Raw genomic sequence first — 18,759 nt, forward strand, 5'->3', positions numbered from 1 at the left:
CACCCTCATCACAGTGTGAGAGTATTGGCCAAGTCTTATTCAAATTTTCTATCTAAATTTCTACCCAATGTCTCATCCCTTCTTTCTGTTACTCCTAAAAGGCCCCAGAGGGGCCACATTTTTTGCTACAGGATGGTCCTATAGCAAAAGGAGGCTTTTTCTGTGCATCTGTCTCTGATGGGTACTACTCAAATATGAACTCCCCCAATTTCCAGGCAACTAGCCCCATACACTATCATTTCCACACTGTTTTCAAAATTGCTTCCATTTAGGAAGTTAGCCAATAAACAACTTCCCCTTTCTTGATTGTCTTAAAATATGAACTCAGGATAAGTAAATCCAGGAATTTGCCACTCAAGCTATATAAAGAACCATTTAACAAATTCCTTTTTCATTCAGTACTTAAAGGAGACATTCAGGAAAACATCAAGATTGGGATAGAGCTATGGTCGGCAAACTGTGGCTCGCGAGCCACATGCGACTCTTTGGCCCCTTGAGTGTGGCCCTTCCTAAGCCTTAGGAGCACCCTAATTAAGTTAATAACAATGTACCTACCTATATAGTTTAAGTTTAACAAATGTGGCTCTCAAAAGAAATTTCAATCGTTGTACTGTTGATATTTGGCTCTGTTGACTAATGAGTTTGTCGACCACTGGGTTAGAGTATAGCTTTACTAAACTCTAATCTAAAGGGTATCCAAGGTGACACCTCCTTTTCCATGTATAAGTGAGTTAAATGGACTTGAATATGGGAGCTAAAAAAACCGCAAAACTCTTTAGGTAGCCCTGATTACACTTCCCAAGAAAGCTTCTTAAATTAATTTAAGTTTTTGTTTGTTCAATGGAAAATGAGACCATTTCAATTTAGAACATTGTATACTGGTAAATCAAAGTTTGCCCTAACTTTATAAGCCCCTGTGCAACATGTCTTCCTTTTCTTGTCTTTATTCATGATCCAAAATGTTTTGGATGAAGATGGCTGTTGGACTATCTAGCTAATTTGGAAACTATGTTATTAATCACCTGGTGTATGCTGGATGTTGTTATGAATTTTCTCTGACTCAGTCATTTAAGAAACATTGTTTTCTGAGAATTTGTATGTGTGATGCGGTTTTAGGTGCATGAATAAACAAAAGTAAATTTTCAGCCTCCGGTTTCAGGATCAAATAGTCAAAGGTATAGGCACAGTAAAAAAAAAAAAAAAAAAAAATATGCATATCCTACATAAAAAACCCTAAAATGGCAGAATGAGTGGTGGAATGACTGGTCTCTATTACGGGCACTGACCACCAGGGGGCAGACACTCAATGCAGGAGTTCAGCCAGAAGCCAGGCTCATGGCTGGTGAGTGCAGCAGCTGTGGTGCAAGCCTCTCCCACCTCCACTGCAGGCGGGCAGTAAGGAGCGAAGGGTCCCAGACTGCAGGGGTCCCAGACTGCAAGGGCCACAGACTGTGATAGGGTGCAGGCCAGGCTGAGGGAACCCCTCAACCCCCAGTGCATGAACTTTGTGCACTGGGCCTCTAGTATATGTATAAACATGCATGTATATTTACAAATATAAATATACATAATACATAGATAAATGGTTTTCAAATACATATATAAATGGTCCTCAAGTTTCTCAATAAAATAATGTGTTGAATTTCATATGCTAAAGTATATTTCATATACATTAAATACAATGTATGTAACACCAGAAAGTACAAAAAACAAAGACCTTTATTATTTCTACTCCTTACCTTGAATATCACCTTCATGGGTATTCTCCTCTCTCTTCTTGTTCAACCTTTTGTGAATCGGAATGATCTGAGGAAGAGTGGGACTGGCTTGATTCCTGGAGCCATCTGATGTCCAGGTAAGGATGGCAGGATAGTTTTAATAATATTGAATGAGAGAAAATGAATATTACAGTTATTTTGAATTTTATCAGGAGACTGGGAAAGAAGAAGTGGAGCAAGCATCCTTCATGTGAAGATGACTTCTAACACCAATACGCAAAATCAACAACAGTGGCAGGAAGGATGTCTATGCCTAATGACACCCAGTTCCGTCCTTCCTCATTCCTTTTGCTGGGCATCCCAGGGCTAGAGGACATGCATGTCTGGATTGGATTCCCCTTTCTCTTTGTGTATCTTGTTGCCCTCCTGGGGAATGCTGCTGTCCTGTTCGTGATCCGGACTGAGCATAGCCTCCATGAGCCCATGTACTACTTCCTGGCCATGTTGGACACCATCGACCTGGGCCTGTCCACAGCCGCCATCCCCAAAATGCTGGGGATTTTCTGGTTCAACCTCAGGAGCATATCTTTTGAAAGCTGCCTTTCCCAGATGTTCTTCATCCACTTCTTCACTGTTATGGAGAGCATTGTGTTGGTGGCCATGGCCTTTGACCGCTACATTGCCATTTGTAAACCCCTTCGCTATACCACGATCCTCACCAGCAAAGTCATCAGCGTTATTGCAGGCATTTCCATTCTGCGGAGCCTGTACATGGTGGGCCCACTGGTGTTTCTCCTCCTGAGGCTGCCCTTCTGTGGGCATCATATCATCCCTCATACCTACTGTGAGCACATGGGCATTGCCCGTCTGGCCTGTGCCAGCATCAAACTGAATATAATGTTTGGCCTTGGCAACATTTCTCTCTTATTATTGGATGTGCTCCTAATTATTCTCTCCTATGCCAGGATCCTCTATGCAGTCTTTTGCCTGCCTTCCTGGGAGGCTCGACTCAAAGCCCTCAACACCTGTGGATCCCATATTGGTGTTATCTTAGCCTTTTTCACTCCTGCCTTTTTCTCTTTCTTGTCACACCGTTTTGGCCACAATGTTCCCCAATATGTCCATATTCTCTTAGCCAATCTATACGTGGTAGTTCCTCCAGCCCTCAATCCTGTAATCTATGGGGTCCGGACCAAGCAGATTAGGGAGCGAGTGCTGAGAATTTTGTTCAAGAAAGATATACAAACAGTCAGAGATCTTGAAAGATTTAAATAGAATTCATGTTTTGTGCACTGTAAAATTAGATTGTCTTATGTCTAACCAATTAGAAAAAAGGAAGACAAAGAAAAATATTGAGACCAACAACATTAATTATCTTTGAATTGCAGGTTTTATGTTTAATGTTAATAATATGTACATTAATGATAATATTGGATTGGAACAGTTTAGTGTCTTCATGCAAAAAGATGAATTTAGACCCTTATTTTCCACCATAGAGAAAATTAACCTACAGTAGATCAGAGAACTAAAGACAAGAGCCTTGGTACAAGATTATATAGATAAGACAATGGCAAAAATATTATTAAATGATTAATTGTACTTCACTAAAATTAAAATATATTTTCTTTCAAAGATACTAATAATAAAATGAAAAAGCAAGCCACAGTCTGTGAGAAAATATTTTTATATCATATGTATGATAAATGATTTGTATCAAAATATATAAAGAACTCATAATTTAATTATAAACGTAGCCAAATTACCCAATTAAAAAATAGACAATAAGTCAGTTGGAGAAAGATAAATATCACATGATCTCACTTATTTGTGGAATATAATGGAACAACATAAATTGATGAACAAAAACAGATCCAGAGACAGAGAAGCATCAATCAGAGGGAAAGCGGGGGAGGAGAGGGGGGATGAAGGGGGAGAGATCAACCAAAGGACTTGTTTGCATGCATATAAGCATGACCAATGGACACAGACACTAGGGGGGTGAGGGCATGAGCGGGGGGGTGGAGGGGCAATGGGGGGATAAGGACACATATGTAACCTTAATCAATAAAGAAAACAAAAAATAGACAAAGTATTATATATGCATTTTTTAAAACATATAAACAATTAGTCAATAAGTACATAAAAATGCTCTTTATAATGAATCACTAAACATGTGCATATTAAAATCACAGTATGGAACAAACATCAGCTCTCTGTGCAATTACAACTTCTTTAAAAGTTTACATCTCTAGAGTACTTTTGAATAAATCTATATAGCATCTCCATCTCAGAGTCTACTAGAGAACCAAGGTGAAGATGGTATTCTTTTCTTTATGGCGTATTTTCAACATTTTTCTGTCATGCTTTATGGTTTTGTTATGAGATTTTTCAAAGCTAATGTGTCTTATTTAGCTTGAAGCTTTTATTTACTTTGGTCTTTGATTTTCAACAAGTTTACTTAATGTGCTATTTATTTTTTAAAACTACATCATTATTATTGAAATCTGTAGCTTTTTAAAAGTTAAGTTATATGCCTTTCATTACTTTTATAAAAAATATGGCTGATAGCTTTTCAAATATTGCTTCTATATGAATTTCACTTCTCTTGCCTCATGTGATTCCAATTAACCTTAAGTGGTTTGGTTATTTAACATTGTTTAATAAATTTCCTAAGTTTAGAGTCTTAAAAGATCATCAGTTAATTCATTTCATAGATTTCATTGACTAGAAATTTAAAGAAGATAAAAAGGGACTGCTCTTCTCTGCTTCATAATGTTTAGGATCTCAGATATAATCACTCCAATTGTTGAGAGTGATCCAAATGACTGGTGGCTAGAAGTGGATTGTAGCACTCATTTCTAGGATGGTTTCTTTCTCTCATGTCTTGCTTCTAGGCTAGAATATTAGAAATACAGGTTCACCTGGGATCCTTATGCAGAGAACTTACATGTAACTTTTCTAATAGGGTGGTCTTAGAATCAACCTCTTATAAAGGTCCAAAGAAGTAGTCTTCCCATCAGTATAAGATTGAAGTTACATTGCCTATTAAATTCAATTCTGAGAAGTTATATAGCACTGCCTTCAGCATACTCTATTGATTCCAGCAGTCATATGCAGCTCCAAATTCAAAGAGAGAGGAATCAGACTCACATTTATCGATGAGTAGAGTGTCAATTATCTATATATATAAAAGCCTAAGTGACCGAACAACCAAAAGACCAGTCAACCAGTTGCTATGACAGGTACTGACCACCAGGGGATAGACGCTCAAAGCACAGGATCAGGCTCCCTCCTGTCTGGACCAGGCCTGCAGGGATCGGGTCAAAACTGGCTGTCTGACATCGCCCGAGGGGTCCCAGATTGTGAGAGGCCGCAGGCCAGGCCGAGGAGCCCCTCAGGGGCCTCTAGTCTATCTATCTATCTATGTATATATAAAGAGCCAGGGGTCATCACATCTGAAACAACTGAACGGATGACTGAACAGGCTGAGTGGGGCAACAAGGCCGTCAGGGGGTTTAGTGAGGGACAACCAAACGACTGAGCAGCAGGCTGTGTGGGGCGACCAGGCCCTCAGGAGGGTTAGTGTGGGACGACCAAACGACTGAACAGCAGGCTGCGTGGGGGGATCAGGCTGGCGGGGGCGGGGGGGGGGGGGCAGTTGTGGGCAACCAGGCCAGCAGGGGTGGGAGTTAGGGGAAACCAGGCTGGTGGGTGGGGGTGCAGTGGGGGTGACCAGGCCAGCAGGGGAGGTTGTTGGGGGCAATTAGGCTGGCAGCAAGGGGGTAGTGAGATGCAACTAGGTCAGTGGGGGTGACAGTTGGGAGAAACCAGGCTGGCGGGGGGTGGTGGTGTCAGTTAGGGGCGACCAGGCTGGCAGAGGGGGGAAGTTGGGGTTGAGCAGGCTGGCAGAGGGGTGCAGTTGGGGCGATCAGGCCAATAGGGGGTGACATTTGGGGGCAACCAGCCAGCAGGGGGGGCAGTTGGGGGCAATCAGGCAGGCTAAGTAGGTGAGCGGTTAGGAACCAACTATCCCAGATTACGAGAGGGATGTCCGACTGCCAGCAGTCACTCCTAACTGCCCCCCACCGCCAGCCTGCAGTCGGGGGGGCAGTCGGACATCCCCTAAGGGGTCCCAGATCAAAGATGGTGCAGGCCGGGCTGAGGGACACCCCACCCCCCACCCCAGTGCATGAATTACATGCACCGAGCCACTAGTATATCAATAAAAGAAACCATTTGACACTTCTAACATTCTGCGTGGAAATCACTTTAGCTAAATCCAGTTCATTATAAGTGTTTTCTATTTTCCATGTTACTGAAGGCAACAGTTTGGCCAAACTTGATATCTGGATATGAAAACTATCCCCTTTCTGAAGCTGTTAATTAAACCTTTCTCATTTTTCTTCTGTCCTCACCTTCATTCTCCTCGAGGTCCATCAGTCTTTCTTTCTATGCATGGCTTTCAAAGAAATAACACATGTTTTGGGTTCATTAAAATGGAACCTAATTTAAGGTAGAAAGTTTCCTCTTGGTTTTCTATTCTTGCGTATAAGAAATGCCAAAATTTAAGTGTATAAAACAACAAATCAAATATTTTATTATGTTTACAGATTCTATAAGTCAGGAATTCAGAAAAAGCACACCAAGGAAGACTCATTTTTTTCAACAAAACATAGCATCTCGGTTGGGGTAGCTCTAATGGATGAAATCAATTTAAATAATTTAGAGATTGCAATATGTGGGGTAGGTGATCCAAAGCTAGTTTCTTTACTGATATGTCTGGGCCTAGGCTCAGCTAAGACTCTTATCTGGAGCTTAACTTTGCAAGATTCCTTGAGACTGAGTGGTTTCTCTCTGTCCTGGTAATTAGCCTCTTTCCTTGCTCATATAATCATTAAACAACTGGTGGGGTAATCATGAGTAAGAAGTTAGCTCACCTTATTGAGCTTTCCTATCTCTAAAATCTTGGGTTATCACATGACATTTTTGTTGCTTTATCTGGTCTTTCACCTAAATAGTTCATGAGGAGTGGGGCAAAGGAATAATAGGCATATCAAATTTAGGCTATGACAGAGATGATGTAGAACAAAGAGGGAAGACTGATGGGACATATCATTGAAGAAGGCAGATAATCATTTAAATCAGGAATTTAAATGTTAATCAGGAATTTAGGTTTTTAAGTAGGAAAGCAGAAAAGCTACATTGTCATTGGAAAAAATAGAGAGCTGGTGACTCTTGCCCCAGAGTGCCAATGTAGGGAGGAAGAACTCTCCAGTGAATATTACTTCGTCTCTGTCAGAAACCCAGGGAGACTACAGTCCCCATCCAACTGGACGCAGGGCCACCGCACCAATATAAATGCCTATTCGTTGCCAGCAAGGTGTGGACCCAGAGAGAGGTCAGATTATATTTTCAAGCGCTGTCCTCTCAGAGACATTTGGAAAGCAAGGTAAGACTGTTATTCGTAGTTAGGGTTGTGGAAAATTGGGAATGAGTTCATGCTAAGTTAGAATAGAGTGAGGAAAAGAAAATAAGTGTGTAACACAGCATTGGAAAAAGGATAAAAAGAATACACAGGCAAGCTTTGGGCAGTACAAATTTTATACCATAAATTTTCATGGCAACATATATTCACATCCGTAGTCCCACACATACAACAGCAGGTGAGATACAGAAGAAAACTCTATATCAGTTCATTTATTTTTTTCAACTTTATGTTAGGTACAACATCAAGAGACCAAGGACTATGCTTTCCTGGCACCTAGCACATTTTCAGACCTACTAAATGAGATAAGCAGGTATGTTTGTGAACAGACACATTGACTGAATAAATTATGAAGCATAACTGTGACTACTAATAAAGTTTTTTATATTTTGTTTTGTTTTGTTTTATTTTATTAGGACTCAGGACCAAGGTAAAAAGTTAACTGAGAAATAAGATAACATGTAATAGTGCAGGTCTTTTCCTAGTAGCATACCACTATGCCATGGGACTATGAATTAGGCAGAGATAAGATGAAAGGTGGAGGGTAGGGTTTTCAATTTTGGTATTATTTACATTGTGGGTCAGATTTTTCTTTTTGTTGTTGTGCTGTTTTTTGTTTTTTTTTGGCAGGGGGGGCGGGATGCTCTGTGCATTGTAGGATGTTTCGCAACATCCCTGGCATCTAGACATCAGTAACACTTCCTTCAAGTTGTGATAATAAAACAATGTTTCCTGACATTCCTAAATATACCCAAGGGGAAAACAATCAATCCTGATGCAAACCGCTGGTATAAAGAATCTCTTCTTGTTATCTTTATCAGGTAGAGGACTTGAAATGGTGTTAATGTACACTGGGGTAGCTGAGGTGGAGGTGTGGAATATAGTGGAGTACCAACATGATGCAGAACCGAGAGAATGACTGTCTGATATAAGTTCATTACAGAACATTAGAAACCATGATCTCAAAGAGGAGAAGCTGGGGCCCAGTCTCATCATTGTGCCTGGCAAAGATCTGAGGTTGTATACATCTATTTTGATGGGATAGATTGGTTTTTACTTATGAAATGAGTAACTGGTTGGTTTGCTCATTGGTAACTGATCAATTCTGTGTAGCACTCCTGGAAATTCAGAGGTGAGAATAGGAAAGAGCTTTCTTCTGTGGATAAAACCATAATAATTCTACCACCACATGCTCTAGCTCATTTGGGTGACAGTTTTCACTGAAAGATAGAGCCATTAATCTCCAGAATCTAGAGAAGGTTGCACACATCACAGAGTCCAGCTCTTAAAGGACAAACCTATGGACTCACCTTTCAGGGTAGGGCCCATGATAATTTTAGTTCCTGTTTTTAAAACACACATTCATTTCTAGCTGCAATAAACTTCTTGTGCTTCTTTGTAAAATATAGTTTTTGATCCATTTCATATCCTACATAAAGTTTATTTTGTTCAAATCCATACCCACAGTATTTCCTTTGTTTTTCTACCATCATGCAACATTTTATTAAAATTTCATCTTTATATCATCCTCATCACAGTGTGAGAGTATTGGCCAAGTCTTACTCAAGTTTCTATCTAAATTTCTACCCAATGTCTCATCCCTTCTTTCCGTTACTCCTAAAAGGCCCCAGAGGGGCCACATTTTTTGCTACAGGATGGTCCTATAGCAAAAGGAGGCTTTTTCTGTGCATCTGTCTCTGATGGGTACTACTCAAATATGAACTCCCCCAATTTCCAGGCAACTAGCCCCATACACTATCATTTCCACACTGTTTTCAAAATTGCTTCCATTTAGGAAGTTAGCCAATAAACAACTTCCCCATTCTTGATTGTCTTAAAATATGAACTCAGGATAAGTAAATCCAGGAATTTGCCACTCAAGCTATATAAAGAACCATTTAACAAATTCCTTTTTCATTTAGTACTTAAAGGAGACATTCAGGAAAACATCAAGATTGGGATAGAGCTATGGTCGGCAAACTGTGGCTCGCGAGCCACATGCGACTCTTTGGCCCCTTGAGTGTGGCCCTTCCTAAGCCTTAGGAGCACCCTAATTAAGTTAATAACAATGTACCTACCTATATAGTTTAAGTTTAACAAATGTGGCTCTCAAAAGAAATTTCAATCGTTGTACTGTTGATATTTGGCTCTGTTGACTAATGAGTTTGTCGACCACTGGGTTAGAGTATAGCTTTACTAAACTCTAATCTAAAGGGTATCCAAGGTGACACCTCCTTTTCCATGTATAAGTGAGTTAAATGGACTTGAATATGGGAGCTAAAAAAACCGCAAAACTCTTTAGGTAGCCCTGATTACACTTCCCAAGAAAGCTTCTTAAATTAATTTAAGTTTTTGTTTGTTCAATGGAAAATGAGACCATTTCAATTTAGAACATTGTATACTGGTAAATCAAAGTTTGCCCTAACTTTATAAGCCCCTGTGCAACATGTCTTCCTTTTCTTGTCTTTATTCATGATCCAAAATATTTTGGATGAAGATGGCTGTTGGACTATCTAGCTAATTTGGAAACTATGTTATTAATCACCTGGTGTATGCTGGATGTTGTTATGAATTTTCTCTGACTCAGTCATTTAAGAAACATTGTTTTCTGAGAATTTGTATGTGTGATGCGGTTTTAGGTGCATGAATAAACAAAAGTAAATTTTCAGCCTCCGGTTTCAGGATCAAATAGTCAAAGGTATAGGCACAGTAAAAAAAAAAAAAAAAAAAAAGAAAAATATGCATATCCTACATAAAAAACCCTAAAATGGCAGAATGAGTGGTGGAATGACTGGTCTCTATTACGGGCACTGACCACCAGGGGGCAGACACTCAATGCAGGAGTTCAGCCAGAAGCCAGGCTCATGGCTGGTGAGTGCAGCAGCTGTGGTGCAAGCCTCTCCCACCTCCACTGCAGGCGGGCAGTAAGGAGCGAAGGGTCCCAGACTGCAGGGGTCCCAGACTGCAAGGGCCACAGACTGTGATAGGGTGCAGGCCAGGCTGAGGGAACCCCTCAACCCCCAGTGCATGAACTTTGTGCACTGGGCCTCTAGTATATGTATAAACATGCATGTATATTTACAAATATAAATATACATAATACATAGATAAATGGTTTTCAAATACATATATAAATGGTCCTCAAGTTTCTCAATAAAATAATGTGTTGAATTTCATATGCTAAAGTATATTTCATATACATTAAATACAATGTATGTAACACCAGAAAGTACAAAAAACAAAGACCTTTATTATTTCTACTCCTTACCTTGAATATCACCTTCATGGGTATTCTCCTCTCTCTTCTTGTTCAACCTTTTGTGAATCGGAATGATCTGAGGAAGAGTGGGACTGGCTTGATTCCTGGAGCCATCTGATGTCCAGGTTAAGGATGGCAGGATAGTTTTAATAATATTGAATGAGAGAAAATGAATATTACAGTTATTTTGAATTTTATCAGGAGACTGGGAAAGAAGAAGTGGAGCAAGCATCCTTCATGTGAAGATGACTTCTAACACCAATACGCAAAATCAACAACAGTGGCAGGAAGGATGTCTATGCCTAATGACACCCAGTTCCGTCCTTCCTCATTCCTTTTGCTGGACATCCCAGGGCTAGAGGACATGCATGTCTGGATTGGATTCCCCTTTCTCTTTGTGTATCTTGTTGCCCTCCTGGGGAATGCTGCTGTCCTGTTCGTGATCCGGACTGAGCATAGCCTCCATGAGCCCATGTACTACTTCCTGGCCATGTTGGACACCATCGACCTGGGCCTGTCCACAGCCGCCATCCCCAAAATGCTGGGGATTTTCTGGTTCAACCTCAGGAGCATATCTTTTGAAAGCTGCCTTTCCCAGATGTTCTTCATCCACTTCTTCACTGTTATGGAGAGCATTGTGTTGGTGGCCATGGCCTTTGACCGCTACATTGCCATTTGTAAACCCCTTCGCTATACCACGATCCTCACCAGCAAAGTCATCAGCGTTATTGCAGGCATTTCCATTCTGCGGAGCCTGTACATGGTGGGCCCACTGGTGTTTCTCCTCCTGAGGCTGCCCTTCTGTGGGCATCATATCATCCCTCATACCTACTGTGAGCACATGGGCATTGCCCGTCTGGCCTGTGCCAGCATCAAACTGAATATAATGTTTGGCCTTGGCAACATTTCTCTCTTATTATTGGATGTGCTCCTAATTATTCTCTCCTATGCCAGGATCCTCTATGCAGTCTTTTGCCTGCCTTCCTGGGAGGCTCGACTCAAAGCCCTCAACACCTGTGGATCCCATATTGGTGTTATCTTAGCCTTTTTCACTCCTGCCTTTTTCTCTTTCTTGTCACACCGTTTTGGCCACAATGTTCCCCAATATGTCCATATTCTCTTAGCCAATCTATACGTGGTAGTTCCTCCAGCCCTCAATCCTGTAATCTATGGGGTCCGGACCAAGCAGATTAGGGAGCGAGTGCTGAGAATTTTGTTCAAGAAAGATATACAAACAGTCAGAGATCTTGAAAGATTTAAATAGAATTCATGTTTTGTGCACTGTAAAATTAGATTGTCTTATGTCTAACCAATTAGAAAAAAGGAAGACAAAGAAAAATATTGAGACCAACAACATTAATTATCTTTGAATTGCAGGTTTTATGTTTAATGTTAATAATATGTACATTAATGATAATATTGGATTGCAACAGTTTAGTGTCTTCATGCAAAAAGATGAATTTAGACTCTTATTTTCCACCATAGAGAAAATTAACCTACAGTAGATCAGAGAACTAAAGACAAGAGCCTTGGTACAAGATTATATAGATAAGACAATGGCAAAAATATTATTAAATGATTAATTGTACTTCACTAAAATTAAAATATATTTTCTTTCAAAGATACTTATAATAAAATGAAAAAGCAAGCCACAGTCTGTGAGAAAATATTTTTATATCATATGTATGATAAATGATTTGTATCAAAATATATAAAGAACTCATAATTTAATTACAAACTTAGCCAAATTACCCAATTAAAAAATAGACAATAAGTCAGTTGGAGAAAGATAAATATCACATGATCTCACTTATTTGTGGAATATAATGAAACAACATAAATTGATGAACAAAAACAGATCCAGAGACAGAGAAGCATCAATCAGAGGGAAAGCGGGGGAGGAGGGGGGGATGAAGGGGGAGAGATCAACCAAAGGACTTGTTTGCATGCATATAAGCATGACCAATGGACACAGACACTAGGGGGGTGAGGGCATGAGCGGGGGGGTGGAGGGGCAATGGGGGGATAAGGACACATATGTAACCTTAATCAATAAAGAAAACAAAAAATAGACAAAGTATTATATATGCATTTTTTAAAACATATAAACAATTAGTCAATAAGTACATAAAAATGCTCTTTATAATGAATCACTAAACATGTGCATATTAAAATCACAGTATGGAACAAACATCAGTTCTCTGTGCAATTACAACTTCTTTAAAAGTTTACATCTCTAGAGTACTTTTGAATAAATCTATATAACATCTCCATCTCAGAGTCTACTAGAGAACCAAGGTGAAGATGGTATTCTTTTCTTTATGGCGTATTTTCAACATTTTTCTGTCATGCTTTATGGTTTTGTTATGAGATTTTTCAAAGCTAATGTGTCTTATTTAGCTTGAAGCTTTTATTTACTTTGGTCTTTGATTTTCCTTATGCAGAGAACTTACATGTAACTTTTCTAATAGGGTGGTCTTAGAATCAACCTCTTATAAAGGTCCAAAGAAGTAGTCTTCCCATCAGTATAAGATTGAAGTTACATTGCCTATTAAATTCAATTCTGAGAAGTTATATAGCACTGCCTTCAGCATACTCTATTGATTCCAGCAGTCATATGCAGCTCCAAATTCAAAGAGAGAGGAATCAGACTCACATTTATCGATGAGTAGAGTGTCAATTATCTATATATATAAAAGCCTAAGTGACCGAACAACCAAAAGACCAGTCAACCAGTTGCTATGACAGGTACTGACCACCAAGGGATAGATGCTCAAAGCACAGGATCAGGCTCCCTCCTGTCTGGACCAGACCTGCAGGGATCGGGTCAAAACTGGCTGTCTGACATCGCCCGAGGGGTCCCAGATTGTGAGAGGCCGCAGGCCAGGCCGAGGAGCCCCTCAGGAGCCTCTAGTCTATCTATCTATCTATCTATGTATATATAAAGAGCCAGGGGCCATCACATCTGAAACAACTGAACGGATGACTGAACAGGCTGAGTGGGGCAACAAGGCCGTCAGGGGGTTTAGTGAGGGACAACCAAACGACTGAGCAGCAGGCTGTGTGGGGCGACCAGGCCCTCAGGAGGGTTAGTGTGGGACGACCAAACGACTGAACAGCAGGCTGCGTGGGGGGATCAGGCTGGCGGGGGCGGGGGGGGGGGCAGTTGTGGGCAACCAGGCCAGCAGGGGGGGCAGTTAGGGGAAACCAGGCTGGTGGGTGGGGGTGCAGTGGGGGTGACCAGGCCAGCAGGGGAGGTTGTTGGGGGCAATTAGGCTGGCAGCAAGGGGGTAGTGAGATGCAACTAGGTCAGTGGGGGTGACAGTTGGGAGAAACCAGGCTGGCGGGGGGTGGTGGTGTCAGTTAGGGGCGACCAGGCTGGCAGAGGGGGGAAGTTGGGGTTGAGCAGGCTGGCAGAGGGGTGCAGTTGGGGCGATCAGGCCAATAGGGGGTGACAATTGGGGGCAACCAGCCAGCAGGGGGGGCAGTTGGGGGCAATCAGGCAGGCTAAGTAGGTGAGCGGTTAGGAACCAACTATCCCAGATTACGAGAGGGATGTCCGACTGCCAGCAGTCACTCCTAACTGCCCCCCACCGCCAGCCTGCAGTCGGGGGGGGGCAGTCGGACATCCCCTAAGGGGTCCCAGATCGAAGATGGTGCAGGCCGGGCTGAGGGACACCCCACCCCCCACCTCAGTGCATGAATTACATGCACCGAGCCACTAGTATATCAATAAAAGAAACCATTTGACACTTCTAACATTCTGCGTGGAAATCATTTTAGCTAAATCCAGTTCATTATAAGTGTTTTCTATTTTCCATGTTACTGAAGGCAACAGTTTGGCCAAACTTGATATCTTGATGTCAAAACTATCCCCTTTCTTAAGCTGTTAATTCCACCTTTCTCATTTTTCTTCTGTCCTCACCTTCATTCTCCTCGAGGTCCATCAGTCTTTCTTTCTATGCATGGCTTTCAAAGAAATAACACATGTTTTGGGTTCATTAAAATGGAACCTAATTCAAGGTAGAAAGTTTCCTCTTGGTTTTCTATTCTTGCGTATAAGAAATGCCAAAATTTAAGTGTATAAAACAACAAATCAAATATTTTATTATGTTTACAGATTCTATAAGTCAGGAATTCAGAAAAAGCACACCAAGGAAGACTCATTTTTTTCAACAAAACATAGCATCTCGGTTGGGGTAGCTCTAATGGATGAAATCAATTTAAATAATTTAGAGATTGCAATATGTGGGGTAGGTGATCCAAAGCTAGTTTCTTTACTGATATGTCTGGGCCTAGGCTCAGCTAAGACTCTTATCTGGAGCTTAACTTTGCAAGATTCCTTGAGACTGAGTGGTTTCTCTCTGTCCTGGTAATTAGCCTCTTTCCTTGCTCATATAATCATTAAACAACTGGTGGGGTAATCATGAGTAAGAAGTTAGCTCACCTTATTGAGCTTTCCTATCTCTAAAATCTTGGGTTATCACATGACATTTTTGTTGCTTTATCTGGTCTTTCACCTAAATAGTTCATGAGGAGTGGGGCAAAGGAATAATAGGCATATCAAATTTAGGCTATGACAGAGATGATGTAGAACAAAGAGGGAAGACTGATGGGACATATCATTGAAGAAGGCAGATAATCATTTAAATCAGGAATTTAAATGTTAATCAGGAATTTAGGTTTTTAAGTAGGAAAGCAGAAAAGCTACATTGTCATTGGAAAAAATAGAGAGCTGGTGACTCTTGCCCCAGAGTGCCAGTGTAGGGAGGAAGAACTCTCCAGTGAATATTACTTCGTCTCTGTCAGAAACCCAGGGAGACTACAGTCCCCATCCAACTGGACGCAGGGCCACCGCACCAATATAAATGCCTATTCGTTGCCAGCAAGGTGTGGACCCAGAGAGAGGTCAGATTATATTTTCAAGCGCTGTCCTCTCAGAGACATTTGGAAAGCAAGGTAAGACTGTTATTCGTAGTTAGGGTTGTGGAAAATTGGGAATGAGTTCATGCTAAGTTAGAATAGAGTGAGGAAAAGAAAATAAGTGTGTAACACAGCATTGGAAAAAGGATAAAAAGAATACACAGGCAAGCTTTGGGCAGTACAAATTTTATACCATAAATTTTCATGGCAACATATATTCACATCCGTAGTCCCACACATACAACAGCAGGTGAGATACAGAAGAAAACTCTATATCAGTTCATTTATTTTTTTCAACTTTATGTTAGGTACAACATCAAGAGACCAAGGACTATGCTTTCCTGGCACCTAGCACATTTTCAGACCTACTAAATGAGATAAGCAGGTATGTTTGTGAACAGACAAATTGACTGAATAAATTATGAAGCATAACTGTGACTACTAATAAAGTTTTTTATATTTTGTTTTGTTTTGTTTTATTTTATTAGGACTCAGGACCAAGGTAAAAAGTTAACTGAGAAATAAGATAACATGTAATAGTGCAGGTCTTTTCCTAGTAGCATACCACTATGCCATGGGACTATGAATTAGGCAGAGATAAGATGAAAGGTGGAGGGTAGGGTTTTCAATTTTGGTATTATTTACATTGTGGGTCAGATTTTTCTTTTTGTTGTTGTGCTGTTTTTTGTTTTTTTTTGGCAGGGGGGGCGGGATGCTCTGTGCATTGTAGGATGTTTCGCAACATCCCTGGCATCTAGACATCAGTAACACTTCCTTCAAGTTGTGATAATAAAACAATGTTTCCTGACATTCCTAAATATACCCAAGGGGAAAACAATCAATCCTGATGCAAACCGCTGGTATAAAGAATCTCTTCTTGTTATCTTTATCAGGTAGAGGACTTGAAATGGTGTTAATGTACACTGGGGTAGCTGAGGTGGAGGTGTGGAATATAGTGGAGTACCAACATGATGCAGAACCGAGAGAATGACTGTCTGATATAAGTTCATTACAGAACATTAGAAACCATGATCTCAAAGAGGAGAAGCTGGGGCCCAGTCTCATCATTGTGCCTGGCAAAGATCTGAGGTTGTATACATCTATTTTGATGGGATAGATTGGTTTTTACTTATGAAATGAGTAACTGGTTGGTTTGCTCATTGGTAACTGATCAATTCTGTGTAGCACTCCTGGAAATTCAGAGGTGAGAATAGGAAAGAGCTTTCTTCTGTGGATAAAACCATAATAATTCTACCACCACATGCTCTAGCTCATTTGGGTGACAGTTTTCACTGAAAGATAGAGCCATTAATCTCCAGAATCTAGAGAAGGTTGCACAGATCACAGAGTCCAGCTCTTAAAGGACAAACCTATGGACTCACCTTTCAGGGTAGGGCCCATGATAATTTTAGTTCCTGTTTTTAAAACACACATTCATTTCTAGCTGCAATAAACTTCTTGTGCTTCTTTGTAAAATATAGTTTTTGATCCATTTCATATCCTACATAAAGTTTATTTTGTTCAAATCCATACCCACAGTATTTCCTTTGTTTTTCTACCATCATGCAACATTTTATTAAAATTTCATCTTTATATCACCCTCATCACAGTGTGAGAGTATTGGCCAAGTCTTATTCAAATTTTCTATCTAAATTTCTACCCAATGTCTCATCCCTTCTTTCTGTTACTCCTAAAAGGCCCCAGAGGGGCCACATTTTTTGCTACAGGATGGTCCTATAGCAAAAGGAGGCTTTTTCTGTGCATCTGTCTCTGATGGGTACTACTCAAATATGAACTCCCCCAATTTCCAGGCAACTAGCCCCATACACTATCATTTCCACACTGTTTTCAAAATTGCTTCCATTTAGGAAGTTAGCCAATAAACAACTTCCCCTTTCTTGATTGTCTTAAAATATGAACTCAGGATAAGTAAATCCAGGAATTTGCCACTCAAGCTATATAAAGAACCATTTAACAAATTCCTTTTTCATTCAGTACTTAAAGGAGACATTCAGGAAAACATCAAGATTGGGATAGAGCTATGGTCGGCAAACTGTGGCTCGCGAGCCACATGCGACTCTTTGGCCCCTTGAGTGTGGCCCTTCCTAAGCCTTAGGAGCACCCTAATTAAGTTAATAACAATGTACCTACCTATATAGTTTAAGTTTAACAAATGTGGCTCTCAAAAGAAATTTCAATCGTTGTACTGTTGATATTTGGCTCTGTTGACTAATGAGTTTGTCGACCACTGGGTTAGAGTATAGCTTTACTAAACTCTAATCTAAAGGGTATCCAAGGTGACACCTCCTTTTCCATGTATAAGTGAGTTAAATGGACTTGAATATGGGAGCTAAAAAAACCGCAAAACTCTTTAGGTAGCCCTGATTACACTTCCCAAGAAAGCTTCTTAAATTAATTTAAGTTTTTGTTTGTTCAATGGAAAATGAGACCATTTCAATTTAGAACATTGTATACTGGTAAATCAAAGTTTGCCCTAACTTTATAAGCCCCTGTGCAACATGTCTTCCTTTTCTTGTCTTTATTCATGATCCAAAATGTTTTGGATGAAGATGGCTGTTGGACTATCTAGCTAATTTGGAAACTATGTTATTAATCACCTGGTGTATGCTGGATGTTGTTATGAATTTTCTCTGACTCAGTCATTTAAGAAACATTGTTTTCTGAGAATTTGTATGTGTGATGCGGTTTTAGGTGCATGAATAAACAAAAGTAAATTTTCAGCCTCCGGTTTCAGGATCAAATAGTCAAAGGTATAGGCACAGTAAAAAAAAAAAAAAAAAAAAAAAAATATGCATATCCTACATAAAAAACCCTAAAATGGCAGAATGAGTGGTGGAATGACTGGTCTCTATTACGGGCACTGACCACCAGGGGGCAGACACTCAATGCAGGAGTTCAGCCAGAAGCCAGGCTCATGGCTGGTGAGTGCAGCAGCTGTGGTGCAAGCCTCTCCCACCTCCACTGCAGGCGGGCAGTAAGGAGCGAAGGGTCCCAGACTGCAGGGGTCCCAGACTGCAAGGGCCACAGACTGTGATAGGGTGCAGGCCAGGCTGAGGGAACCCCTCAACCCCCAGTGCATGAACTTTGTGCACTGGGCCTCTAGTATATGTATAAACATGCATGTATATTTACAAATATAAATATACATAATACATAGATAAATGGTTTTCAAATACATATATAAATGGTCCTCAAGTTTCTCAATAAAATAATGTGTTGAATTTCATATGCTAAAGTATATTTCATATACATTAAATACAATGTATGTAACACCAGAAAGTACAAAAAACAAAGACCTTTATTATTTCTACTCCTTACCTTGAATATCACCTTCATGGGTATTCTCCTCTCTC

The 18,759-nt window shown here is 40.4% G+C and overlaps 2 protein-coding genes across 2 annotated transcripts; both read left to right on the top strand.

Annotated features, from left to right (window-relative positions):
• Positions 1-2,021: 2,021 nt before the first annotated feature.
• LOC308525444 (olfactory receptor 52E8-like) lies at positions 2,022-2,993 on the top strand (the record flags this gene model as incomplete). Its single annotated transcript, XM_081100264.1, has 1 exon — positions 2,022-2,993. One exon carries the CDS (start codon positions 2,022-2,024, stop codon positions 2,991-2,993), a length of 972 nt encoding a protein of 323 aa, XP_080956390.1.
• A 7,761-nt stretch (positions 2,994-10,754) lies between these two features.
• On the top strand, positions 10,755-11,726 carry LOC308525445 (olfactory receptor 52E8-like; the record flags this gene model as incomplete). The annotated part of the gene is made up of 1 exon (XM_081100265.1): positions 10,755-11,726. One exon carries the CDS (start codon positions 10,755-10,757, stop codon positions 11,724-11,726), a length of 972 nt encoding a protein of 323 aa, XP_080956391.1.
• Between the last annotated feature and the right edge of the window lie 7,033 nt (positions 11,727-18,759).

Source organism: Myotis nattereri (assembly GCF_964212035.1).
Source record: "Myotis nattereri genome assembly, chromosome: 9".
Classification (NCBI taxonomy): Eukaryota; Metazoa; Chordata; class Mammalia; order Chiroptera; family Vespertilionidae; genus Myotis; species Myotis nattereri.